We start from the raw sequence: 27,826 nt of genomic DNA, 5'->3' as shown, positions 1-27,826 counted from the left end.
GTGCTTAAATGGGCATGATTTCATAACAGACCAAATAGAAAATAAATGTTAAATATAGCCTACATATCTGTAGCCTACATTATATTAAAATCAGATTATGTAGGCTACACAGTGTAGTTAGTTCGACAGTAGCACATTTTAATCATGGATAGTAGTTGGACAGTAGCACATTTTAATCATTTTATATATTCAGGGGGGCAGTGGGTAGTGTCCCCACCAAAACTCAGACCAAACCTACGCCCTTGTCTGGCATAAGGATCAATTGAAACGAAAAAAATCCACGTGTCGTGAGGAGTTTCACTCAATTTACATTGAAGTCAGTGGGAAAAGATATCTATGGTAGGGAAACAAAACGAAAAGTTGGTGAAGCAGAAATCCATGGTAGTGAAGCAAAATGAAAAGTTGGTGAAGCACTCTGATTCACTGTAATTCTCTGTTCCACCGTGGGTGGCTTTCTGTTTCAAAGGACTAAAAATGGGATTATTTGGACATTTCTTGTCAGTTTTCTGTACAGTGGTCATGTCTCGCTCGGTTCACATCTTTTTACAGGCAGCATAAGTGCCGTTAGTAGTGTTACTATGTCATATTGACTTTAAAAAGGTCTCAGTGTAATACTGACTATATCCTTTTTTAGCACAACCTAAACAAAAGTATTGGCATTTCATTGTAACCAATACACAAACATCATGAGCAAAAAAACAAACATATTTCAAATCGGATTGATTTATTCAAATAAAATAAATATATTGGCAAAACACAAATACATAGATGAAACGTTTTACTAATTGAAATAATACACACACTTATTGTTAAATAAATTCCATTGAATGTTTTTCCATTGCCATCATAGTCAGAGAGATATCCCTCCACAAAGTCCTTTTGATGCTCCATTTATATACAAGTCAATGGATGAATTACTATGGAAAGATGCCACTATTTCTCATCTATAATCCGAAGTCCTTTTAGGCAAGTCCCTCCACTCAGCGGCCATATTGTAGCGGTTTTTGGGCACTTATCGGGCATCTATTTCGGCAGAAATGTGTGTGCGCCAAGGCTTCACGACACCAACCTTGCTCCAGCATCGAGATCACAACACATGATTTGCACAATGTCTTTATAACACACCACATCATTGGCTGTCCCCCAACCACATAAGTCTTTGACACATTTACATGTTTTTAAAATAACAATAACGTTGCTTCTACAATATGTTTCCATGAAGCGTTTAGCTAAGCGTGATCCTTGAACCTGACACCAGCAGCACTTCCGGAAAAAGTGTAAAAGTTAGTTAATTTCAAGGGTGCATCAGCAGCACGGATATATGCCACCTGAGTTTTAAGGGTTAACAAGCCTGAGCTAAAGCCAAATGGCTTCTAGAGCAAAAATTCTGTCTCACCCTACGGGAATATTGCCCTCAGACACTCTGAAAAAGCATTCAAAAAAATGTCATTGCCCAAAGTGGACAAATGAAAAGTGTCCCTCAGAAACAGTTCAGGCTTGTAAAAGCATATGTAACGGTGATGCACCACACCCCCGTTCATACCCATAACAAAGGTAGCCATTTCACTGTTCACCCACTTACGAGAACGCTCGATTCTCTTCGGACGTACAGAACCCCAGCAGCGTCTCTGGGTGATGGCCGAATAGACGATTAGCATATTGGGGAAACGCTGATGGAGATTCTGTAGGTCCTGCTTCATCGCTGCGACGAGACGCAGGGACTTGAGCTTCCCCAAGTCATTCCCGCCGCAGTGAACCAGCAGGACATCTGGTGCGAATCTTCCTCTCAGCCAATCATAGAAGCAGGGGACAACAGAGTGCCACCGCATTCCATCCAAGCCAAGCCACTCAACCTGGGCATTGGCACCCAGGTTTCGCCCCAAACACCTCCTGGCTCTCTCCTCCCCATTGCGAATGTAGCTGCACCCAAGAATTAGGGCTGTTGGTCGTCTATCTGGAAGAAGAAGAAGAAATAAAAACACATTCAATGACATAGCCGATACTACACAGAACATCTCCAAAATCTGGCGCTAGTTAGCCGATGCTACCAACAGCTTTTTCAATGGTGGTGCCTCGGCATCGGGCTAGCCATGCAAATAAATCACTGTTTTACACAATTTACGAGGCTCAATGTATCTCCACACTTCATTGGTAGACTTACGAGATTATCAGATTCCAAAAAGAAGAAAGAATAAAGAATAAAGAAGAAAAAATAAAGACACATTCAATGACATAGCCGATACTACACAGAACAACATTGGGCAGCCGTGGCCTACTGGTTAGCACTTTGGACTTGTAACCAGAGGGTTGCCGGTTCGAACCCCGACCAGTAGGAAGCGGCTGAAGTGCCCTTGAGCAAGGCACCTAACCCCTCACTGCTCCCCGGGCGCCGCTGTTGTAGCAGGCAGCTCACTGTGCCTGTGCTGAGTGTGTTTCACTAATTCACGGATTGGGATAAATGCAGAGACCACATAGAACATCTTATACTAGTAATGATTACAATGGATCAGTATCACAGCTTTTCGCTGATTATCACCCTTGAAAAATGCATATAGATAGACATAATACTGCTTGATAGTTGTGTCACCCAACCTGCCAACCCAGAAAAACTATGAATCTGTAGACCAGACCCAATAGAGGTAAAATATGGTAAAAACCGATAAAAAAACTCTTAACAGCCTTTGATAAGACGTGAAATATGATCCTGTAATATGGCCAATCTCCCGACCAAAACGTGTCAATAATTTATGGCTCTTTGATCATTCATAAAGGAACATCATGGAAGACAAAAAAAAAAAACATTACAGCGACGGACGCATACAGTAACATTAAAGGGGAAATCTGGTGTTAAATGGGTTTTAGATATGTTAAGTACGACAAGCTATAAGTATGTTAAGTATAAAAGCTAGAGTCATGGACAAGGGATGACCCTATCCAGACCCGAAGCAGTTTTTACCTCTTCATTACCTTTTGCTCGAACCTGCCATGTCCCTGGTTCTAGTTCATAATTCCCCTGTGCTGCTACTCTGGCTGGTAACTTCATTAAGTTGTCCAGCTGACGATTAAAACTCCATGACTGTTTAGGCTGCACTCACCTGTGCACTGGGGACTTTTTTTACTGGAGTACAGTGACGGTGGGGGCATTTGTGATATCCAAGGGGGTTGGCGGCGCAAACATTTCATCTTTAATGAATTGATGCATAATGTTATCCGCAAGTAGTTGACACAGCTAACCACCAAAAACCCAGCTGTTCTAACATTAGCTTACCAGCTAAGGCTCTAGGCTACATACATGCTGCTAACTGCTGATAACTTTGCCTGTTTAAAGAGTTTTGTCTCCGCGATTGGCTTTGTTGTGATATGAACAAACTAGTTCATTTGCATGCATGCGTATTGCGCTGCAGTGTTGATGATGCTAACCTTTAGTTAACACCAAGCCGGTCATCCGGCCGCATTTACTTGCGCTACAACAATCTGCAGTAGTTTGTTCCGATTCACGTGCAAGTAGCCTACAGAGGAGAGGAGCGGTTCTGTGTGTGTGTGTGTGTGTGTGTGTGTGCGCGCGCATGGACAGCACAGGACAAGGAGAAGCCGTGTCAGTGCCACTACATGTAGACCTAACTGTTAACTAACGAAAGAAGATCATATCTACATGAAATAGAAACAAAATAGAAACGAATCAGAATCATTAAATGTTTACAAGGCTGGAAGTTCAACAAATATAGGTCTACTAATGTGATTAAAATAGTTAAATAAAAAATATTTCATTCATCAATCTTATTCAATGACCTAATGCCATCATAACATAGGCCTGGGCTCCAGGAAAGAACAGTTTATGTTTAACTTATCTAATTTTGTGTTGGTCATACTATAGAATAAAATATTGCTTGTCTTTGTTGAATAAGACAGAAGATAAAGAGCTTAAAAATAATCGCATATCGCATCGCAATTGCAATATTGGTGAGAAAAATCGCAATTAGATTTTTTTCCAATATCGTTCACCCCTACACACTACATGGAGTAACTTCTCTGCTTGTTTTTCCGGGCAACGCTATTCTGAATTTAAGACTCGATAAGTCTATCGACGAACGTGAATCTCGTGTTGACGGAAGGAGGACTGCGCGTGAGCATTCAAAAAGGGGTGTGTGTCGCGCATGAGAAAAGAAGTTGGTTCAACGCATGACTTGTAGTACATTGTTTTGAATGCTCACGTGCTCAGTCAACAACACAAGACTTGCATCCCACAGCTGATTTTGTGGGATGCTGATGTCCTTGATTATCCTCCCCTGCTTTTCCTTGCATCTGTTTGCTAAGAAGCAGTACCAAGATGAGATACTGAAGGAGATGGCAAATTCCATCATTGTTTGATACTGTCCTGTCTCTGTTCAGTGAAGGACAGGCGGTGGTCAATCTGAGTACCACGGTACTTAAAGTACTTAACCTGTTCCACTACTTGCCCCTCCAGTCTTAAAGAAGTGGAGAGTGGATGTGGGGTTTCAGGTAGGGTTGTGCTGATGGACGATATCATCGCCGATCGTGAAGGTTGACAGACATCACGATTGGAAGCAACCATCGTGATGCCACGACCCCACATGCCAGGCACTAATTCCTGCTGTAACATAGGCTAAAACATAAAAAACCTTTCCCTGGAAATGAAATTGAGCCTACTTTAAAGACTGTCAGCCAAACCGATATCACTTATTAGTCTACTGTCTTGTAAAATAAAAGACTTATTAGTCTACCGTCTTATTCAAATAATTCCTGATTGTGACATGAATGTGTAATTGTCTTTTTGTACATGTCTCGCAGTAGGCCTATAGCCTACATTGAACATTGATGTAAAATATGTAGCCTAATGTTTTAGCAAAAAATAGTCCTAATGAATTATTATTGTTACGACTAGGACATTCTAGCGTTCTAATATTTTTGCGAGGCTACAGCACTGAAGCACCAAATGCATCCTTCTCCTCCGTGATAAAATAAACAATTTATTTCGTTAAGTTATAGGATCAGAAGGTAGCCTGTCTGTCTTTCACTGTAAGGCCTTTATTTCATGCATTTAGCAAAAGCCTCAAACAGCAGAGGAGTATATGTGAAAAAGTTTTTTGTAAAAGTTTTTTACTTCGCCCTCCTATAGCCTGGACTGGGCGATCGCAGCCCTTTACTTTCACTTTTCCGCCGCCCTCATAGTCGGCATGTAGCCTAATAGCGTGGGATGCATAACGTACTACTGAAGATTTGCTGAGATTTACTGAACATGCAAGTGTTCAAATTGACTGTCTATCCATCTTTTACAAGGATTTTCTTGGAGCAGATCTTCCACACAACTTCGGTAGCCTGGTCAGTATGTCTCTTAGCTGTCCACTCTCATCAGGCCATGTAACTTTTATGTAGAAAATTATACATTTACTTTCTGTACCCCCCCCACCCCCCCACCCCATATCATCATCTATCACAATGTTTTACTGTACACATCGTCAAATGCTAATTAAGGACATCGCCCAACCCTAGTTTCAGGTGAGCGGCACCCATTCCAACATAGCTCCGTAGTCTTACTTGTTTAACTCCAATAAGCTATTCTTGAACCACAGGGCCATTGTGTCGACATACTGCATGGAGCCCACTGGTTAGCACTCTGGACTTGTAACCGGAGGGTTGCCGGTCCCAGTGAATCAGTGGGCTCACTGATTCACTAATTCACCGATTGGGTTAAATGCAGAGACCTCACGGGATCAAAAAAGTATATATACTTATACTGGACAGGGTGTGCTCATCTGTCAAGTTGGCCACCAAGGCCACGTCGTCAATAGCCTGGAAAATCCAGACCCTAATAATCTAGAAAGATTAAGGGTCTGGCAAAGAGCAATGTAATGGCCCAACTCGAGGGGCGGCAACAAGCATGCATTTAAAAATCTCACTGCACGCAATTGGATAACACTAGACCATGTTTACACTGAATGATTTCGGACTTCGACGCAATCAGATAACACTACGACCACTACAACGTTGCAGCGCTATCCCCGGAATGCAAGGGGAAAAAGTAACGTGCATCATTGCTCTTTGCCAGAGTGTCTCGCAGAGACAATTCCATTGTGCTCTCGCGAGAACTCTGGATTTCCAGGGTACATCATCAACATATTTAAAAAGGTTCAGTCCATTGCTGTTGCAGGTGATCTCATTCGTAGAAGAGTCATTCCGTGACAAATCAGATAAGGTTGTTGCTGCACCGTCTCAGATTTTGTTCAAACCTTGTCTATATCATAAATGGGTCCTAAAAACAAGGCCTGTGAAATATTTCTGTGCAAATCTTATGTCTTTATATCTTTTTCAGACCTTGAAATTCTTTCATTTTTACAGGTGCCATGTGCCATGTTTGGGCATTAATATCTTGACAAGTATTATCCCTAGCCTCCTCAAATTTTCTAAGGTGGAAGACCCAACTCATAAAGAGCATGTGTAAACAATTTAAAGTCTGCACTAAATGTCTCCTGGCTTCGAAAGGGCCCTACATTTCGGAAAAATGTGCATTAAGTGTGATATTGAGGGTATTAAAAAACAGTTTTTTTTCATTTGGTATTAGTCATTATTTCCTCTTCAAATAAATCAGTTTATCAATGTTTTCCAACAATGTGATGTCTCCACATCCAATGACCATGGCAATAATAAGGATAAAACAAGGCATGTTTGTTTTTTTGTGTTATTTTCAAACAACTGAAATGGTATGTGGGGTAGATTGTAGGACCATAAAAATCTATGTGGAAATAGTTAAGTAGATATTTAAAGTGTAAAGTACCAATATCGTACCAAGTAACATTCACAGAAAAAATGCATGTAGTTACAAGTAAACATTCATGTAGTTACATGCATGTACACACAGTTACAGGTAAACACTCACTCTCTTGAACACCTTACCATGCACACAGAACTACAGGCCAGTCCCGGCCCTGTCACTGCAAGTGTCTCATGCTTGATCATCCTCAAGCACACTTTTTAAATTTAATTTATACAGTATATTTAGTTTTGTTAGTTTTTCTTCTACTTATCTTCTACTGTCTCTATTGTACAGTGGAGTTTTGTTATATATACTTATATTTACCCTTTCTGCTGTAAGTGCACGTTGTGTGTTATGTATGCTACTGAGACCTTGAATTTCCCCTTGGGGATCAATAAAGTATCTATCTATCTATCTATCTACATTGTGTTGACAAACTTTGAGGGAAATTGGAGTCGGTGCTGCAAGGATTTTGTCTGAATTGACACGGAATGAAAAAGAATGGGTGACAAGACACAGCCCTGCGGGACCCCAGTATTTAAAATAGTGTTGGTGGATTTAAAACCATGCACTCTGACATGGAGATGGTGTAGTAGTGATGGACTTAAGGACTTACTTTCCAGCAGATAATCGTTCTCCTGCTCCTCTTTCTTCACTTCAATCTCCACTTTTGTCCGTGTTTCGGGGTAAACGTTGGGCTCGTCTGTTTCAGATTTAACCACATGACCATAATATTCCTCGTCTTTTATGTTCTCTTCTTTCACCATAACTCTCCGGCCCAACTGGTGTGTTTTAGTAACGTTGCAGACAGAGCTGAACGGCACTCGGAAATCCATGTTCCCTAAAGGACGAATGAATGATGATCACATCCAAAGTTTTCTATACACAAAAGTGGGATATTTTCAAGTTATGTTTTCATTAGAAAATAAGCCAAAATTGACTACACAAGGAAGGCAATTGAGAAAGTGAGGCTTAAGTTATATTGGCATTGTTGTGTGTCAAACGTAAATAGCTTACCTCAAGTAAGTTTAAGTTCGCTGCAGCGCACAATGAAATCTGTTGTTTCACGTTTGGTCCATTACGTTAGCCGCGAAGTTGTGGTCATCCAGAAACTTTACGGTTTATCCAGAGAATTTCTAACAGTTCATTCCAGCTAAATTGACCATTCTAGCAACACCGACGAAAATCTGCAATCTTCTTCCGTGAATCGGTAGTATGAGTTTGAATCGTTTGAATTCCTCCTCGTGGATGACAAACCAACCACAACACTGTGCATTAGTGCCACCGCCTGGAATGGAGTTTTACTGCAGGATTCTGGAAATTAACCTTTCTGGTGTGGTTTATCATGGCCTATTGTAGCAATGTAGAGTTTACCATCAATTAAATCAATTTTATACATCAGATTGTTATGTAGCATAGTCATATTATACATAATTTTAACTACTACTGACAACTATACATTAACTGCTACTACTAAGATTGAATAATCCTTTCCCTTACAAAGAAATGGAATTTCCATGATGTTCATGCCACATAATTCAATCGCTTTCTACATGGATATAGAATGGTGGGGAAGAAAACATTTTAATCTCGTTGTTTGTCACATTTAATAATTAGCCACAACCTGTGGCGTAAAGTAGGCATTTTGTACTTTTAGGGCTTCTACACACAGTTGCGTTGCCAGTGGGTGTTACCAACGGTAGCTATGCAAATGGTATAACCGTAATTTGATTAGCTGGTGCCGTCTGTTGTTCGTTTGTTCGTAATTTGATTGGCTGGAGCCGCCCGTCGGTGCAGCAAAAGTTGAACTTCTCAACGCGAGTGACTGGAGCAACGCGACGCAACAGACCCACAATTCAGTTCTGCAACAGATGACGTAAGCCCATGTAAAGTGAACGGGATGCGTCTACAGCACTGCAACGCACGCAACTGTGTGTAGGAGCCGTTAGGCTCTGAAGTCAGGGAAAGTTTTTGATTTTTTTTTTGAGAAAATAGGTCGGAACCCTGTAGTAGTGAATTGATAATGATAATACTAAATTTACTTCAGAAAAGCATCTTTCAAGATACCCAAGGGCACTGTACAATAAGGTATAGGCATAAGAAGTACATAATGCATACATCACATACATGTTAGATCTCACTGGAAGTATGGACAGTGCATTCAGGGCAATGAGAGAACAAGCATATAGGAAAGACACGGACACAAGCTGGTCATGGATACAAGGTACAGTGTTTCCCATACATTGACTTATTTGTGGCGGCCCACCACAATATCAACATTGACCACCACACAATGATTTTCCAGGTTGTACTGATTTGTGCTTAAAGCTGGTTAGCATCATAACCACGCTGCGCTAATTTGTTAAAAACTGTTGCATTCAAGTTAATTCTGCAAACCTACCACCACAAATAGAATTCAATTATGTGGGAAACACTGAGGTACATAAAATGCCAAGAGTAATGAAGCCTTTCCCCATTGTCAGTCCACTCAAACAGTACTGAGTAAATACTGAAGCCTTTCCCCATTTACCTTGAATTTCCCCTTGGGGATCAATAAAGTATCTATCTATTTCCCCAAATTTGATTGGCTGGTGCCTTCTGTTGTTGTCCGTCGTTGCAGCTAAAGTTGAACTTTTCGAGCAACGTGACGGACCCACAATTCAGTTCGGCAACGGATGACGTAAGCCCATGAAAAGTGAACGGGATGCACGCAGCTGTGCGTGGGAGCCGTAACAGAGACAGCAGGTTACATAGTCCTTCAAAAAGGCCAGGAAATGTTCTCTCTTTATTTATTTTTACTTGAGTTAAGAGGTTGAATCAGTACTTATATCTGGTACAAGTGTGTGCACATGCACAGGCTGCTTTCCTGTGTGTACTCGCATATGTTTTTTAAGATATGACATGTGTGAGAAGCTTTTTCCACACTGCATACATTCATGAGGCTTCTCTCCAGTGTGCGTTAGCATGTGCTGTTTAAGATTAGCGGATGTCGTGCATGCATGTTCGCAATAGGAACATTTATGAGGCTTCTCTCCAGTGTGTGTTAGCATATGTAACTTTAAAGTAGAGATTTGTGTAAAAGCTTTCCCACACTGGGCACATTCATGACGCTTCTCTCCAGTATGTGTAAGCATGTGTCGTTTAAGTTCTGGGGATGTTTTAAATGCTTTTCCACAATGGGTACATTTATGAGGCTTCTCACTAGTGTGTATCATCAGATGGTTGTTCAGATTGGAAATTTGTGAAAAAGCTTTCCCACACTGGACACATTTATGAGGTTTCTCTCCAGTGTGTACTAGCATATGGCTTTTAAAATATTGCAATATTGAAAAAGCTTTCCCACACTCGGCACATTTATGACGCTTCTCTCCAGTATGTGTAAGCATGTGTCGTTTAAGATCTGGGGATGTTTTAAATGCTTTTCCACACTGGACACATTTATGTAGCTTCTCACTAGTGTGTATCATCAGATGGTTGTTTAGATTGGCAATTTGTGAAAATGCTTTTCCACACTGGACACATTTATGAGGCTTCTCTCCAGTGTGTGTTCGTATATGATGTTTAAGATGGGCTCGTGTTTTGAATGCTTTTTCACAATGTACACATTTATGAGGCCTTTTGTCAGTGTTCTGCTGATCATTCACACTAACAGAGTGTGTCTGCTGGTGTTTGTCAAGTTCACTCAGGGCCGTGAAGCTCTTCCTGCAGACGGTGCAGTGGTGCAGCCTTCCTTTGAGTTGCAGGTTGAGTTCATCATTCTGTCCATGGATCTTCTGTTGTGTTCCGTGTGGGTGTTCTGATACACCTGGAAGAGTTACCATAGAGACAGAGTTAGAATGAGAGGCCGATGATCCACATCAAACAAAGCAACATTTCTCCCCCCCCCCCCCCCCCATATACATCAAACATACATGAAAAATAAAATGACTAGAAACCAGCTCATGCTGGTGGTTGGTTTTAGCTGGTCTTTGCTGTTTTTCCTCCAGCTCTTGCCTGTGGTCTTTGTTGGTGTAGCTGGTTGGCTCACCAGGTGGACATGCTGGTGTAACCATATGAGGAAGCTGGTTATGCTGGTGTGACCAGCCTGACGTGTGGGATACAGCTGGTGTAAGATGGTCATGCTGGTGACCAGCCTGCCAAGCTTGACATTGTTGGTGTAACATGGTCATTCTGATTTGCTAGTATAACCAACATAAGCTGGTATGACCAGTTAAACCAGCAATGTAAGACTAGCAACACCAGCTAAAATTACCCCTTTGGGAGGGTATGATAAGCAAAACCAGCTGAATTACCATAGTAAGTTGGGCAAACCAACTAGACCAGCAAAACTCTTGCAAAAACATAATATCAGCAGATCAACTATCATAGGCTGGTCAAACAAGCTGGTCAACCCGCAAACCACCTTAAGCTGGTCAGGCTGTTTTTTTTTTTGTAATGGATAATCAGCAGTTAAACAGGTATAAAGGCTATGGAATGTAAACCAGGGGCGTCATTAAGCCTGTTTTTTTTTTTTTTTTTTGGGGGGGGGGGGGGCACTAAGGCCGCTGAAGCCACCCTAAGATGATCAAAATCAAAGGCACACCACTGGTGTTTCAGAAGTTATCCCTAGTGGTCCATGAGTAGATGTGGTAAAATATGATATAGATGAGTTGTTTGCAATATTGAACCAACTTGTATATAAATCCAAACAGTTCTGCAACACTGTGTAAAGTGTTTAAGTGAGTAGGCCTAGTCTAGTGTGTAATATACTATTGAAGAAGGTTTACTCTTGTTTTAGCTAGGTGGTCCATGAGTTTATTATTATTATTATTATTATTATTATTAGCCAATTGGTTAAGTGGTCCTTGGGTAACGTCACTTCTGTTAACGTTCAAACATAACAGAGAGCTGGCTCGCCCCCTCCCTCTCCTTCAACTATCCTGAACACATCGGTGAATAGCTGGAAAAAGTTATGTTACAGACTACACCTGGCTGTTTTTGGAGCCTGAGCTGTCCAGAGAGACCGCGTCTTTTACAGTGTATTCAGAGGATAGGCAGCTAGTGTAATGTGAGATCTTTGCTGTATGTGCAAAAAAAAGTTTGTGTTTTAATGTACAGCTGGGACGCAAGACGGAAGGCACAATACGGGATTACAATCTGAAATCGGTATTAGAAAGGACTTACTTTCCAGCAGGTCGTGCTCTTGCTCATCCTCTTTCTTCACTTCAATCTCAACTGTTTCATGTAATGTTTCGTTGCAAGTAACGTTGGATTCTGTAATGTCCGTTTCAGTTTCACAGTGAAGCTCTGCAAAAGGCTTTCCTTCCTCATCTGGACATCCAATCATGTGCCCATATTCCTCCTCTTTGATATCTTCTTCCTTCACTATCACTCTCAGGCCAAACTGGTGTGTTACGGTAATGTTACCACCGGTGCTCAACGGCATTCCGAGATCCATGTTCCCAACGGAGCAAAGATGATCTCATTTCTAACGATAGCCTGTAGTCAAATAAACAACACAAAGATGCGTTGTCAAGATCTGTTTCGTCTTTTCGAAAATGATAGAAAGCGATAGCCTACTCTAAAATTGATGCATTCGCTTAGCATAGGCTATCACGCAGCCAGCCTACCACTGTCTATGCAAGAAACTCGCTGTTCCGCGTACTGAGATCTTTGCACTGAGATCAATTTGGTGTTAATGCCTAATGCAACAGTTGTTATCTCCATATAATGTCACACTCTCGATCAAACATCGAAACAGTTTTCTCTGGTGGATGTTTACCTGAGACCTAAAATTCCAACTCCTTTCCTCGTTGTTTGCCAACCAACCAGACAACTACCCAGCCATTAGTGCCACCGTCTGGAATGGAGTTTAACTGCAATTTATCCCAAACTTTTCCAAGACAAGGCCCCCCAAATAACACTAGGTTCCGTTCAAGGACCCCCTTGATGTGTTATTAAACCCATCGACAATATATGGCAAATGTAAAAATACATTAAGCTTATCCTAATAACTATTTTAGCCACTTGTAAGCACTTTGCGATGGAGCATACAGTGTGTAAAAAACTGCATTTGGGGCTTTCTGCTATATGAGAGCTATCACTCTGCTATTATTCCCAGTCATTATCATGGAAAATTATTATAATGGCATTGTATAACACCCCTCATAGTAATAGGTATATTTAAAATGTTTCAAATGTATTTATTTGTTGCTTTTATTTTTCCTTCCAAGTTGCTGAGGCCCCCCTGGCACCCCTTCGCGGCCCCCACTTTGAAAACCACTGCACTAGGCTATGCTAGTCCTTCAACTCCTAAACAAATGCATAGCAAACATATCTGGACTTTCTATTCCTAACATTTTCAAATAAGGGCAGAAGCACAAAACATGTAAAATGTGCAACAGAATCAAAACGTTACAAAAATTTTACAAGAAGGTGCTATGGCCACCGTTTTCCGTGATAAAAGGTCAGTTTTCATGTTAATGAAAATATCTGTTACCCTACGCGTACACGTGGTCTTATATATGTGATGTTTTTTTTTTACAAGGGCCATTGTCCCTAAAGCAACATGGAGTTGTGCCTTACCCAAGGGCACAACGGAGAAAGCCGGGAATTGAACCCACAACTTTTCAGGCTAGGGGAGAACTGGTAATGTAACAGTGCTACAAATGTAAAGGCCCATTCACACCAAGAACGATAACGATAACGATAGCTATAAATAAATATCGTTCTCGTTAATACGAATGACAATGTTCACACATAAACTATAACGATAACGACATGAAGAACGATATCGTTGGGGATCACTTTCAGAGCGATTTTCAGAACGATAAAAAGATAATAGCCAATCAGAACCCATCGAATTTTAACGTCACATGCATTAACACAAGGAGAGACTTTGTTTATCATTGTTCAGTGTGAACGCTTTTATCGTTATAGTTATCGTTATCGTTCTTGGTGTGAATAGGCCTTAACAGTGTTTTATTCTCAAGATGTGGTGTAGCTACGGAAACTTAAACAGACACATATCATGTAATTATGTATAATCTTACAGCCATCCAAATATGAATAGTCTACTATAAATACGACCAGAGATATTAAAGAAGCCCTATGCAGGTCTGGTTATTCCTTCTCTGTTTCTGGGTTTTCGCCTGATTTGGGCTCACATTTTTCACGACATAGCTCCCCCTGCAGCTTCGGTAGCAAGTGACTGCTACGCTAACCCCCCACTAGCTAGCGAGCTAGCCATCAAGAAACTAAGCTAAACACAAGCTCACACTAAAACGGTCGAGCAAACACATTGTTCAAGAGACTATCAAACCACATTACAAAAAACGAAGTTCACTCAAGGGTAAGCTACTTAAAATTTCAACAGCAACAAAGCCAAGTCAGAGTCCGTTTTGCAGTCTTCTTAGAAACTACAATCTGACTACATTTTCGAGGCGTGATTGGATACTTCCGCTGAGTCACATCCGGAATTACCCGGTCCGGGTTCAGAAAGTTGTATATTCGTTTTTTACGCGGAGAAGTGATAGAGGGAGACAAAGCACCCACCAAACAACCCACAAAGTGTTGTAGAACCATCAGAACGACTCAACCTGCATAATTAAGGTCATTTTTGCTAAAATTGTTGCATAGGGCTTTTTTAACATTCCATATGTTATCTTAATGCAGAGGAAGTAGATTGGGAACCAAATAGAACGTTCAAGCATTGTTTTTGTTTTTTATTGTTGAAAGGGTATATATGTGATATTTAAGTTGTGTGAGCATTGCAAAATGTTCTTTCACAATGGATACATTGATGAGGCTTTTCTCCAGAGTGAATTGTAATATGTTTTTTAAGAGAAAAAACCTGTAAAAAAGCTTTTCCACAATGGACACATTTGTGTGGTTTCTTTCCAGTGTGAGTTAGCATGTGGCTTTGAAGATGGGACATTTGTGAAAAAGATTTTCCACACTGGACGCATGTATGAGGCTTTTCTGTGTGTACGCGTGTGGTTTTAAAGATGTGTGGCTGTTGGAAATGTTTTTTCACAGTGGCCACATTCATGAGGCTTCTCTCCAGTGTGAGTTAGCATATGGGGATTTGTAGAAAGGTTAAAGGAACACGCCACCCAAAATCAGTTGTGATATATGTTCTTACCGTAACTTTCACGAGTTGAGTCGTACCTCTCCCGCGTCGGTAGGTGCACTCAAACGCTCTGTCGCGCGGCGCGAATGTGTTAGCATGTTGCTATGCTAGCGGGCTCTGCCGTGGCCGTAGAGAGAGGCACATAGCAGTATTCAAACACCTCCACGTTTTACCTACTTAGATACAGTTGCACGAGTAGTTGATGAAAAATGTTAGGGCACACAACATGAAACGTGACGATTTTCCAAGCGAATAAACATGAGAACTACAATGTGTGGCGCAATAGCACTTGGGAGTACTTCGACCTAGCGTGGTAATATTATTAACACCTAATTGTAGATCCTATCCACCACAGAGTTTAGAATCCATGCTGGATCGACCCTCTGAGCGAGAGAGGCACACACACTAGAGGTGGTGGCTGGTTGTTTTAATGTAGGCTATATGGGTGATGCAGCGCTGCTGACGTGAGGCTAGAAAGCCCTTGCCTGTTCTAGAAAGACTGATCTAATGCAGCAAATATATTAAAAGGCAAAAGTCGTACATTGGCTAGGCCTATCCCCAGAATATCAGCAGCAAACTCAGTCTCTGTCGCGCAAAACAGTCTCCAAATAAAACGCACATCGGCCTGTTGCCTATTCTGCCAGCTTGTGACAATATATCGTCCAAAATGCTTGATTGCATTGCATTCTCCACATTTTTAGCTACATTTTCATGTTCCACATCAGCATTTTTGTTCAGTGAATCTTTTGTAAATTGCTTTACAATTACCGTCGGGCCCTTGTCAGCAGACTTCGGCTTGCCTCTTGCCATATTCACTCCTTGTCTTCCGATGTCATTTCTGAGTCATCTACAGATGTTCACCTCCCTAAATAGAACCAACTTCAACCTGTGTTATATCCTAGATGAGACTGCCTGGGTTATTTTGTTTAGATATTAGCCTATATAAAACACATAATTGTAGCCTACCATTCAGGGAATAGGCATTTAAAAGAGAGACAGAGAGTGATATGACTAAGACATGACATCGGGCGATGGCAGTGCGAGATGTTCAGAACGTAAGAGCTAAAACTTCTACAAACTCACTAACATCCACAGCGGAAAAAGAAGGTAAGAAAAATAGTCGGAAAACTTAGATGTGTAATTAAGGCAAGCAAGCAAGTTTGGCGGTTGTTACTAAAAATGTGAACATGCACGTTGCATTGTTGTGCGGTGGACTGGAGTCGGAGTTTCTTTAATATCGAGGCGTCATATTTGTCCGATGGCCTGCTATAAAATTAATTGCGATGTCTGTCTGAAAAAGACGCGCTCGTGCAGGCAAAATGAATGGGAGTCTTCAGAACAGGCTTGTCAGTCAACCTGACATAACAGTGTGTAAAGTAGCCTATAATGTGAATGACTTGTTATTTTATCAAGGATTTCTTTCTTTTTGCAAAAATAAAGTACAATAGGCATTAATTAGTAGGCCAGGAGCATGCTGAAATTATGTGGCAAATTGCGTTTTTTATTACAATGATAAAATTGTAAAAGGACGTGACCGAAGCTGAGGCAAGCCAGGCAATAGGCCTATAGGCCCGACGGTAATTGTAAAGCAATTTACAAAAGATTCACTGAACAAAAATGCTGATGTGGAACATGAAAATGTAGCTAAAAATGTGGAGAATGCAATGCAATCAAGCATTTTGGACGATATATTGTCACAAGCTGGCAGAATAGGCAACAGGCCGATGTGCGTTTTATTTGGAGACTGTTTTGCGCGACAGAGACTGAGTTTGCTGCTGATATTCTGGGGATAGGCCTAGCCAATGTACGACTTTTGCCTTTTAATATATTTGCTGCATTAGATCAGTCTTTCTAGAACAGGCAAGGGCTTTCTAGCCTCACGTCAGCAGCGCTGCATCACCCATATAGCCTACATTAAAACAACCAGCCACCACCTCTAGTGTGTGTGCCTCTCTCGCTCAGAGGGTCGATCCAGCATGGATTCTAAACTCTGTGGTGGATAGGATCTACAATTAGGTGTTAATAATATTACCACGCTAGGTCGAAGTACTCCCAAGTGCTATTGCGCCACACATTGTAGTTCTCATGTTTATTCGCTTGGAAAATCGTCACGTTTCATGTTGTGTGCCCTAACATTTTTCATCAACTACTCGTGCAACTGTATCTAAGTAGGTAAAACGTGGAGGTGTTTGAATACTGCTATGTGCCTCTCTCTACGGCCACGGCAGAGCCCGCTAGCATAGCAACATGCTAACACATTCGCGCCGCGCGACAGAGCGTTTGAGTGCACCTACCGACGCGGGAGAGGTACGACTCAACTCGTGAAAGTTACGGTAAGAACATATATCACTACTGATTTTGGGTGGCGTGTTCCTTTAAGGTTACATACAGTATGTGCAAAAACGCATTAATATTCTTTTCTCTCATAATGTTACAGTCACTGACATAACGGTATAAGTAAGCACCTTGCACAAATTCACTTGCAATATGACACAGCATTGAACACTTACTTGCAAGTGTTGTGACACTTATTTGCATGTGTTACGAACACTACTTGCAAGTGTTGTAGCGTTTGTATTTCGCTGAGCCGTCAGCGCCACTGTATATTTTTCCATTCCAAAAAAAACCCCAGAATTATCATTATGTTCTTCCATTACAAAACAATGTAAATAGAATTATCATTGTGTTCTTCCATTAAAAAATAATCCAAACAAATTTATCATGATGTTCTTCCATTTCAAGACAATCAAAACGGAATTCTCATGATGTTCTTCCATAGAAGACAATCAAAATGGAATTCTCATGATGTTCTTCCATTACAAGACAATAAAAACGGAATTCTCATGATGTTCTTCCATACAAGACAATCAAAACGGAATTCTCATGATGTTGTTCCATACAAGACAATAAAAACGGAATTCTCATAATGTTCTTCCATTACAAGACAATCAAAACTGAATTCTCATGATGTTCTTTAACCCTTAAAGTGGAAATGAAGCAGTCAAATAAAACAGATGTCTATAGCACTAGTTAAATATTTAAATATACCTTAAATACAAATTAAGTCAGAAATATGACCCGTTATTCAGAATAAAGCACAAACAAGTTGCATTAATTTCAGCTGTGTGCCGCCATCTTTGTTTTCAGAAAATGATGACATCACAAGAATGGTTGGTACAACATTCTATGCTGTTTACATAGCGGCTGTCATAGGCTCAGTTAGCTTACTGCCTCAACAAAATGGATATGGACGAATGGGATAGACCCACCAATGAGGACAGGCATCCAATTGCCTATGCTTTTGAGCCAGTAAGAGCAGTGGGAGTTTTAGTGCCCCCAGAGCCTGACTATGGAGGAGAAATAGATGATCGAGAGAGAGAGAGGTGTATCTGAGCCCACAGAAAACAATCGGTGGTGCTTATGTGGGGGTTGTATCCCTATGTTCACTGACATGGCACACATGGAGAGTGTCTGCTGCCAGGAAATGAACCTGGGACATCTCATCCAAAATAACAGATATATAACGTCCAATCCTACGTGCCAAATGCTGTCATTAAAGCAGACGTTGAAGGTTGCAATGCGGTCGCTGAGGGACATCCGAGCCGAAACACTGAAACGCCCAATAAATAGCAGTTAACCAACTAACACACTCTTGATAGGTTGTGCAGAGGGGGTAGGCTAGGGGACTACACTGATCGCCTGAGACTACACTGATTTTTACACCCATACTCAGTTGCTCTGCAACGTATTATCATGGTAGAAGCTTCGATACAGTACTAGCATAGCATAACATAACAAGCACATACTGTAACTAGCATAGCATTAACCCTAAAATCTTGCTACAAGCGGCACATCCGTGCATTTATTTACTTAAAGCGAACAGCAGGTTATTTTATGTTAGCTTACATAAACAAATAAAACTCAGATGCCTTACAGTCCATAAACAACGTCTACCCACAAAAACCATGCCTGTCACAATCACAGAACTAAGCTGCTGCAGAGTAGCCTACACAAGTCAGACGTACTGTAGGCTAGCGTACCCACAACAGGTTCTCACCAGGTTCGGAAGTCTCTGCAAATAGTTTCCACTACTACTTGAGTGAAACAAATGCAATCATTGATACTAATCAATCACAAAAAGAAACCTCTTACTCACACATGAGAAGTTCGCTCCCCCGAGTTTATTCACCAATTCATCAACGATGCAACTGCATTTTCAGGTCGCGGTAATCCACAAGTTGTGCGAGAACATCCAAACACATTATTGTGACTGAAGTTAAATCTAATTAAGTACTGTCTCTGATAGGCCTACAGGCTACATTACAGCGGCCCTTGTTCTTGTACAAACACAAAAACAAACATCAACAGAATTTACGTTGGCATATTGAAATAAAGTAACGTCCGCTAATGGATAAAACATCCACGAACAAACGCTAACCATTCTGATGACGTAGCGCCTGCATTTTTAAAACATGGCCGCGCCCTAGTGGCGAAAGTCGTTATTGACATGTCATTTTCCAGTGAAACCACTTGAATTTCAGGTTTAATGAAAATCCATGTATCTTCAAAAATGAAAAAGCAGCCAAAAAAAGGTCACAGTTCTCACTGCTTCATTTCCACTTTAAAGGTGTAGGTTTTTGAACATTCTTAAGTTCAGCAACAATTGAAGGTTCTAAAATTCTACGTTTTATGAATGTTGAATTCAATGAACCCAGATATTCTTTAGAACGTTCATTTTCCAACATTCCTGTCACACAGGTGTGACGGTACTCCTTTAAGGGTTAATACAATCAAAGTCTTATTTTAGGTAGGCTAATGTTTCTAATAAAATTATATCAAAACAGTGATGACATGTTCAGTCTGGACTTGGTAGAAGGCAAAACAGCTTGATTGGTTTTCCTCGTTACAAGGTCGAGAAACACATCATTCGGTTCTTTCTTTATTTGTTGAGTTTTATATCTTTAATGTTCATTTGGCAGACATTTACAAAAACAAACATTTAACCTACAGAGCTACAACTACAGCAACATAATGACATTTCAGCTCTTTTTCAGCATTTTAACATTTGAACTTCAGAGCTACGGCTACAGCATTATAATAATGTACAGCGCAGAGGAGACCATCGCTAGGAGTTACCTCTGCATCCATCAATACAATACTAGATAGGATAGGACTACATATTAAGTACTGAAGGAGGAGGAGTGGAGAGGAGGTAGATAAGGTGAAGAGAGGGAAGTAGAGAGGGAGGGAAGAGTCTGGTGATCAAGTTGATGATGATGATAGTTATTCTTACAGCGAGGTTAGTCGAAACAGAACAACCCCCACTAAAATCGTCTGACAAAAAGCATGTCTCGCAGCAATCAAAGAACCCCCAGTTTACAGCGAGTTCCGACGACTTCATTTCACAAGTTACGAGTTGTCACAAGCTGTCACCATGTGCAAATGGAACGCACAATTATCCTTTTACCAGAGTATCCAGAACGAGAACGAATTGCCATTTCTGCTTTCTTGTGTGTGTTAGCACGTGTTTTTTAAGATTTGACTTCAGTGTAAAAGCTTTTCCACACTGGGCACATGTGTAAGGCTTCTCTCCAGTATGTGCGAGCAAGTGCTGTTTAAGAGAAGAGGATGTTCCAAAAGCTTTTTCACAAAAGTCACATTTATGAGGTCTCTCTCCAGTGTGTACTAGCTGATGGCTTTTAAGAGCATGACATCTTGTAAAAGCTTTTTCACAAAAGTCACATTTATGAGGTCTCTCTCCAGTGTGTACTAGCTGATGGCTTTTAAGAGCATGACATGTTCTAAAAGCTTTTTCACAATAGTCACATTTATGAGGCTTCTCTTCGCTGTGTATTAGCATGTGGGTTTTAAGATTTGACTTCAGTGTAAAACCTTTTCCACACTGGGCACATGTGTAAGGCTTCTCTCCAGTATGTGCGAGCAAGTGCTGTTTAAGAAAAGAGGATGTTCTAAAAGCTTTTTCACAAAAGTCACATTTATGAGGTCTCTCTCCAGTGTGTACTAGCTGATGGCTTTTAAGAGCATGACATCTTCTAAAAGCTTTTTCACAAAAGTCATATTTATGAGGTCTCTCTCCAGTGTGTACTAGCTGATGGCTTTTAAGAGCATGACATGTTCTAAAGGCTTTTTCACAATAGTTACATTTATGAGGCTTCTCTTCAGTGTGTATAAGCATGTGGGTTTTAAGATTTGAATTTCGTGAAAAGGCTCTACCACACTGGACACATATATGAGGCTTTTCTCCAGTATGTGTGCGCACGTGGTATTTAAGTTCTGAGGGTGTTGTACACGTTTTTTCACAATGGCTACATTTATGTGGCTTCTCTCCAGTGTGAATTAGCATGTGGCTTCCAAGAGCATAACATGTTCTAAAAGCTTGTTCACAATAGTCACATTTATGAGGCTTCTCTTCAGTGTGTATAAGCATGTGGGTTTTAAGGTTTGAATTTCGTGAGAAGGCTCTACCACACTGGGCACATATATGAGGCTTTTCTCCAGTATGTGTGCGCACGTGGTATTTAAGTTCTGAGGGTGTTGTAAAATTTTTTTCACAATGGCTACATTTATGTGGCTTCTCTCCTGTGTGAATTAGCATGTGGCTTCCAAGAGCATAACATGTTCTAAAAGCTTGTTCACAATAGTTACATTTATGAGGCTTCTCTTCAGTGTGTATAAGCATGTGGGTTTTAAGATTTGAATTTCGTGAGAAGGCTCTACCACACTGGACACATATATGAGGCTTTTCTCCAGTATGTGTGCGCACGTGGTATTTAAGTTCTGAGGGTGTTGTACAAGTTATTTCACAGTGGCCACATTTATGAGGCTTCTCTCCAGTGTGAGTTAGCATATGGCGTTTAAGACCAGCTATTTGTGAAAAAGCTTTTCCACACTGGGCACAAACGTGAGCCTTCTCTCCAGTGTGTGTAAGAATGTGGCGTGCAAGGCTCGTGGCCCCTACGTATGTCTTTCCACACCGGGCACATTTATGAGGCTTTTCGCCAGTGTGTGTAAACATGTGGTGCTTATGTTGTGTCTCTCCAGTGTGTGTCGGAATGTGGCGTTTCAGATGGGCAGAAGTTCTAAATGTTCTCCCACAGAGTCCACAGGAAAGAGTCTTTTTGTTGCCAGTGTTCTGCTGATCATTCACACTAACAGAGTGTGTCTGCTGGTGTTTCTCAAGTTCACTCAGGGCCGTGAAGCTCTTCCTGCAGACGGTGCAGTGGTGCAGCTTTCCTTTGAGTTCATCATTCTGTCCATGGATCTTCTGTTGTGTTACTGGCAGGTGTTCTGATACACCTGGAAGAGTTACCATAGAGACTTAGAATTAGAATGAAGAGTTACCATAGAGACTTAACATGTATAATAACTTGTTGTGATTAGGGTTGGACACAGGGGATGTAACGGTGAATCATGAATCGGCTAAAAAGAGTCAATACAAATGTGTGAAGATCACATGTTGTTACAATGTTTTAAAATGATATCAGATTAGTAAACAGAGTGTGCCTTTGGAACATTGGATAAATGGTTGCTGATAATGGCCAATGTTGAGAACCCTTTTAAAATTATGTAAGAACATAATGTAATCTGAAAACTGCTACCCTGATTAAAAAACAATGCAACTGATCTCATCTGATATTCTGTCTATAATGGAGTGGAATGGAAATGTCTAAGTGACCCCAAACTTTTGACCGGTAGTGTAGATGGATAGATACTTTATTCATCCCGAGGGAAATTTTAGAATATATGTATGCGTGTATATGGGTTGAAAGACAACATGCTAAGCTAACTGTGTATATGGGTTGAAAGATTGTACGCTAAGCTAACTGTATATGAGTAAATGGGTTGAAAGATAGCACGCTAAGCTAACTGTAAATGCATGCTCTTATAAAATCACCCCCAGAGTTCTGCACGGGTCAATTTTTGGAGACCCGCCCCTGCCCACAAAGTTCAGCACCAGGTCTTCACTATAGGCTGTTTAACCATGTCACAGGTGTTTCTGTAGGTATAGGATTTCACTATAGGCTGTTTAACCATGTCACATGTGTTTCTGTATAGGATTTCACTATAGGCTGTTTAACCATATTTAGGCTAGATCACAGGGGTCTCTGAAGGTATAGGATTTCATTTTCTGTTTAACCTAGTTAACCCATTTAACTTATAATCAAACAGTCCAAAGGGTAAATTAAAATCCCAAACCAAACCGAAAATCTTTTGCTTTTAATAGCCTACCAGCATGCCGGTTGCAGGACGTGCCCCCCTAGTCATTAGGCAAGTTCGACTTGCGGCAGATCTGTGCAGATCTGACTTGATGTGATGCATGCTGGGTTGAACACAATGCATACTGGGATGGACGCAATGCATACTGGTTAGAAATTCTGTCCGACTTCTGTCAGCCGGGGAGGGACTTACCACTGTGACACCATGTCACATGACCTTAAAATATCGCGGGAGTCTTAGCCTGCAGACAGATCTTGCAGTTGCCTTCCACGAGCTGCACGAGCTAAAACACACCCTCATGACGTCAGTTCAAAGACGTGATAGGGCTATTTGGGAGGACTGTCCTCATGACGATTTTGACGGGAGTCTCATGGTGCTTCCTTATGTTGGAATATGCAAAAATAAACAGAAATCGAAGGGATACCTTCTTATACGTGATTTCTGCAACAATGATAGGCTAGCCTACTGAAAACGTTTGGATATTATGTTATTTCCTGCTGTTGGTTAAATAGATAGACACACATATAGGGAAAACACTTGATATTGAATTTATGTGCTACAAAGCAGGCCTGTTAACTGTATGACAACAGTGGTTTATTTAAAGGGGAACTTGGCAACTATTTCAACGTCATAAACCCGTTTAGAAATCATTTGGATGGTTAAATGACCTGTTCCGGTGAAAATGGTGACTTTTCTCGCTGCCCCTAGCGTCCCCAGGCGGAAAACCAACCTTGCAACATTGAGACTTACCGTCCCGAAAAGATAAGTGAGAAACAAGAAAAAGTTTTAAATCGTGTTTCTTACCTCGTAACATCCACATTGTCTGCCAGAGTTATGCTAACCGTTTTGCTAGCTTGTAAACAAATCCATGTGCTTTATCGTTACCTTTTCCCACAGTTTGAAATAGCATAATGCACAATTTCTCCAGCAGAGGGGGAAATCCTGCCAAGTTTCCCTTTAAACTACATCATAAGAATTTATTTCGCCAGTCATCATGCTCATTTTAATGAGTAAGAATGAAAGTTCTGCTGTATTTATTGCATTCAACATTCCGCGAGATCTCCCGCCAGTCACGTCAGGCAGACTGTAGCCTGTCTGTCCGGGATGAGCTGCCCTCTGTTGTAGCTCCTCCCGGCTAGCCTCTGAAGATCACGTTTACGTAGAAAGCCAGACAAAAGTCAGACTCAGTCAAGACGAACACGCCTATTGCCAGTGTCCCCCCTCTTTTATGCTGTGGGTGTGCTGAGTGTGCTGTGGGTGTGCTGTTATGCTGTGGGTGTGCTGTTATGCTGTGGGTGTGCTGAGTGTGCTGTGGGTGTGCTGTTATGCTGTGGGTGTGCTGAGTGTGCTGTGGGTGTGCTGTTATGCTGTGGGTGTGCTGTTATGCTGTGGGTGTGCTGAGTGTGCTGTGGGTGTGCTGTTATGCTGTGGGTGTGCTGTTATGCTGTGGGTGTGCTGTTATGCTGTGGGTGTGCTGAGTGTGCTGTGGGTGTGCTGTTATGCTGTGGGTGTGCTGTTATGCTGTGGGTGTGCTTTTATGCTGTGGGTGTGCTGAGTGTGCTGTGGGTGTGCTGTTATGCTGTGGGTGTGCTGTTATGCTGTGGGTGTGCTTTTATGCTGTGGGTGTGCTGGGTGTGCTGTGGGTGTGCTGTTATGCTGTGGGTGTGCTGTTATGCTGTGGGTGTGCTTTTATGCTGTGGGTGTGCTGGGTGTGCTGTGGGTGTGCTTTTATGCTGTGGGTGTGCTGGGTGTGCTTTTATGCTGTGGGTGTGCTGGGTGTGCTGTGGGTGTGCTTTTATACTGTGGGTGTGCTGTTATGCTGTGGGTGTGCTGTTATACTGTGGGTGTGCTGAGTGTGCTCTCATACTGTGGGTGTGCTGTGGGTGTGCTTTTATGCTGTGGGTGTGCTGTGGGTGTGCTTTTATGCTGTGGGTGTGCTGGGTGTGCTTTCATACTGTGGGTGTGCTTTTATGCTGTGGGTGTGCTGTTATGCTGTGGGTGTGCTGGGTGTGCTTTCATACTGTGGGTGTGCTGTGGGTGTGCTTTTATGCTGTGGGTGTGCTGGGTGTGCTTTCATACTGTGGGTGTGCTTTTATGCTGTGGGTGTGCTGTTATACTATGGGTGTGCTGTTATACTATGGGTGTGCTGGGTGTGCTGTTATGCTGTGGGTGTGCTTTTATACTGTGGGTGTGCTGTTATGCTGTGGGTGTGTTTTTATACTGTGGGTGTGTTTTCATACTGTGGGTGTGTTTTCATACTGTGGGTGTGTTTTCATACTGTGGGTGTGCTGGGTGTGCTGTTATGCTGTGGGTGTGCTGTTATGCTGTGGGTGTGTTTTTATGCTGTGGGTGTGCTGGGTGTGCTGTTATACTGTGGGTGTGCTGTTATGCTGTGGGTGTGTTTTTATGCTGTGGGTGTGCTGGGTGTGCTGTTATACTGTGGGTGTGCTGTTATACTGTGGGTGTGCTGTTATACTGTGGGTGTGCTTTTATGCTGTGGGTGTGCTGGGGAGGCAACATTAACAAGAGGGACGCTGGGCGGCTGAACAGGCTGGTGAGGACAACCGGCTCTGCTGTTTACATTGGGCATGAGTCACTCACAACAACTGCTCTGCTGTTTACATTGGGCATGAGTCACTCACAACAACTGCTCTGCTGTTTACACTGGGCATGAGTCACTCACAACAACTGCTCTGCTGTTTACATTGGGCATGAGTCACTCACAACAACTGCTCTGCTGTTTACATTGGGCATGAGTCACTCACAACAACTGCTCTGCTGTTTACACTGGGCATGAGTCACTCACAACAACTGCTCTGCTGTTTACATTGGGCATGAGTCACTCACAACAACTGGCTCTGCTGTTTACATTGGGCATGAGTCACTCACAACAACTGCTCTGCTGTTTACATTGGGCATGAGTCACTCACAACAACTGCAGAGAAACGGACCATGAACAGGATGCTGGCGATCATGGACAACGACCGCCACTCACTACACAGCACGCTCAGTAAACAGAGGAGCATGTTCAGTGGCAGACTTCCATCATGGTCATGCTCAAACAGTCCCCAGGGCCATCCAACTCTTCAATGCCGCACAAAAGGGGAGGGGAGAAATGGAATGTTCAGCATGAGCTTGTCTCTCTCGGCCCCTACCATTAGATCACTGTCCGCCTGACTGCTTTACAGGCTCTATTAGCCCTCCTCTTTCACCTCTATGTTTCATGTCTTCATGTCTTTGTCCTGTCATGAGCACACTGAAGCAAATCCCTAGCAACTTGCACCAAGTTGTATGGCAATAAAGTATTGAATCTTGGAATCTTGAATCCTACACAGTCTGGACTGTCATATAACATCTACTTCTTATAACTTATTCCCTGTTTTATATTGATTTTAAAGTATATTATATTATGTAATGCACTGCATCACACTAAACCGTACCACTCTGTGGAAACAAGCTATATCTAGACTTGTAGACTTTGCAGCGGCAGATGCTGCTCTGCTTCAAATAGCTGTAATAAATTTGTTTGTTTGTTAATAAACTAATATTACTAAATTGCTGACTTACTATGTTTTGTGATTTGAGTTGGCGCTGTGTTTGTCATTTCCATGCCAACAGCAACAGGCACTGCTGGACCAAAGATCCTTAATATATTACATAATATATTTATCAACCGTCTCTGGCTGGACTAAGCCAATGCATGCATGGAGGCAAAAATGCTTTTGCTCACTTAGGCCTATCTAACTCTAGGGGACACAGTGAATAACCTAATTTCATAAAACGGTGGTGTGTTTCTTCAAACCGGCACACTTGTTCTGTTTAGCAAAACAATACATTTGTTTCAGGATTTTAGGATACTATTTGACTGATTCTGAACTTTGGGACAAAATAGCAATTGCATGTATCCACTTACATAAAATTGAACAAAAAAGTAATTTATGTTATGGTGACATGGCAAATGAGTCCATGTCCAGCAACAGGCACCTCTCGGCCATATTCATCCTAATAATTAATACATCTGAAAGGACTTACTTTCCAGCTGATAATCGTACTCATCGTCTTCCTTCTTCACTTCAATCTTCACTGTGGTCTGTTGTGTTTCACTGTAAGTAACGCTGGACTCTGCGTCCTCCGTTTCAGTTTTACAGTGAAGCTCTGCAAAGGGCTTTTCTTCTTCATCTGGACATGAAATCATATGACCATATTCCTCCTCTTTTATATCTTCTTCTTTCACCAGCAGTCCCAGATCAACCTTGTATGTTTCAGTAACGTTGCAGCCAGAACTAAACGGAAGTTCGGGATCCATGTTCTCAAAGACCAACGACCCCAACTTTTCTTTAACCTACAGGTCAGACAAACACAAAATAGAGCGGTTTTCAAACTGTTTAGTTTCTTAGGAACTAGACTAATTGAAATCAACGATGATGCATTGGCTTACGTTAAATTGGGTTAAAGTTGTTGTGGGATTAGCGTTCGTCAGTGTCTAACCACGAAAAGTCAGCCTTACCTCGTTCTTCCGCACACTGAGATGTGTTCCGCCTAGTTTATCGTTAAACAAGGTTCATCCCGCAAAACATTGACTTCTTGGTCCGACATCGGCAAAACTATGATCCAGACCAGCTTCCATGGCATGGAGTAAATATTTTCTTACTCGTGGACAATGAACTTCTCGTGGATGACAAACCAACCAGATGACTGTACACTGC

At 41.7% G+C, this 27,826-nt stretch overlaps 4 protein-coding genes across 6 annotated transcripts in view; 1 reads left to right on the top strand and 3 right to left on the bottom strand.

Annotated features, from left to right (window-relative positions):
- Positions 1-27,826, top strand: part of LOC143121097 (NACHT, LRR and PYD domains-containing protein 3-like) — a 295,171-nt gene that overhangs the window by 133,534 nt on the left and 133,811 nt on the right. The gene's annotated exons all lie outside the window — the stretch shown is intronic.
- On the bottom strand, positions 728-8,081 carry LOC143120157 (uncharacterized). Of its 2 annotated transcripts, none has more exons than XR_012986333.1 (3): positions 7,790-8,081; positions 7,389-7,613; positions 728-1,954 (listed from the first exon to the last, which is right to left on the bottom strand). XR_012986333.1 is itself a non-coding variant. In XM_076281359.1 (3 exons), the coding sequence occupies exons 2-3, from the start codon at positions 7,606-7,608 to the stop codon at positions 1,398-1,400; spliced, it is 777 nt and encodes a 258-aa protein (XP_076137474.1). In that variant the 5' UTR covers positions 7,609-7,651; positions 7,790-8,081; the 3' UTR covers positions 728-1,397. The 2 variants fall into 2 exon arrangements, 1 of the variants encoding a protein (XP_076137474.1); XM_076281359.1 differs by having other exon boundaries at positions 7,389-7,651.
- LOC143120032 (uncharacterized) lies at positions 8,790-12,573 on the bottom strand. 2 transcript variants are annotated; one of them, XM_076281349.1, is made up of 3 exons: positions 12,534-12,573; positions 11,936-12,250; positions 8,790-10,577 (listed from the first exon to the last, which is right to left on the bottom strand). In XM_076281349.1, the coding sequence occupies exons 2-3, from the start codon at positions 12,207-12,209 to the stop codon at positions 9,577-9,579; spliced, it is 1,275 nt and encodes a 424-aa protein (XP_076137464.1). In that variant the 5' UTR covers positions 12,210-12,250; positions 12,534-12,573; the 3' UTR covers positions 8,790-9,576. The 2 variants fall into 2 exon arrangements, with proteins under 2 accessions (XP_076137464.1, XP_076137463.1); XM_076281348.1 differs by having other exon boundaries at positions 11,936-12,565.
- Positions 19,836-27,768, bottom strand: LOC143120000 (uncharacterized). Its single transcript, XM_076281346.1, has 3 exons — positions 27,628-27,768; positions 27,153-27,462; positions 19,836-22,199 (listed from the first exon to the last, which is right to left on the bottom strand). Exons 2-3 carry the CDS (start codon positions 27,424-27,426, stop codon positions 20,338-20,340), a joined length of 2,136 nt encoding a protein of 711 aa, XP_076137461.1. The 5' UTR covers positions 27,427-27,462; positions 27,628-27,768; the 3' UTR covers positions 19,836-20,337.

The sequence above is a fragment of the Alosa pseudoharengus genome, unplaced genomic scaffold (assembly GCF_046254945.1).
Source record: "Alosa pseudoharengus isolate Yale_2024_CS ecotype anadromous, Long Island Sound unplaced genomic scaffold, YU_APseudo_1.1 YU_APseudo_1.1_scf_1, whole genome shotgun sequence".
Taxonomy (NCBI): Eukaryota; Metazoa; Chordata; class Actinopteri; order Clupeiformes; family Clupeidae; genus Alosa; species Alosa pseudoharengus.
The sequence above is the reverse complement of the archived record's forward strand: the minus strand, read 5'-3'. Positions and strand labels throughout refer to the sequence as shown.

Coding starts and splice junctions, on each gene's coding strand:
- LOC143120157 (XM_076281359.1), bottom strand. CDS start 7,608: ATGGATTTCCGAGTGCCGTTCAGCTCTGTCTGCAACGTTACTAAAACA. Junction 1,955..7,388: donor GAACGATTATCTGCTGGAAA/GTAAGTCCTTAA, acceptor TTCTTCTTCCAG/ATAGACGACCAACAGCCCTA.
- LOC143120032 (XM_076281349.1), bottom strand. CDS start 12,209: ATGGATCTCGGAATGCCGTTGAGCACCGGTGGTAACATTACCGTAACA. Junction 10,578..11,935: donor AGAGCACGACCTGCTGGAAA/GTAAGTCCTTTC, acceptor TAACTCTTCCAG/GTGTATCAGAACACCCACAC.
- LOC143120000 (XM_076281346.1), bottom strand. CDS start 27,426: ATGGATCCCGAACTTCCGTTTAGTTCTGGCTGCAACGTTACTGAAACA. Junction 22,200..27,152: donor GTACGATTATCAGCTGGAAA/GTAAGTCCTTTC, acceptor TAACTCTTCCAG/GTGTATCAGAACACCTGCCA.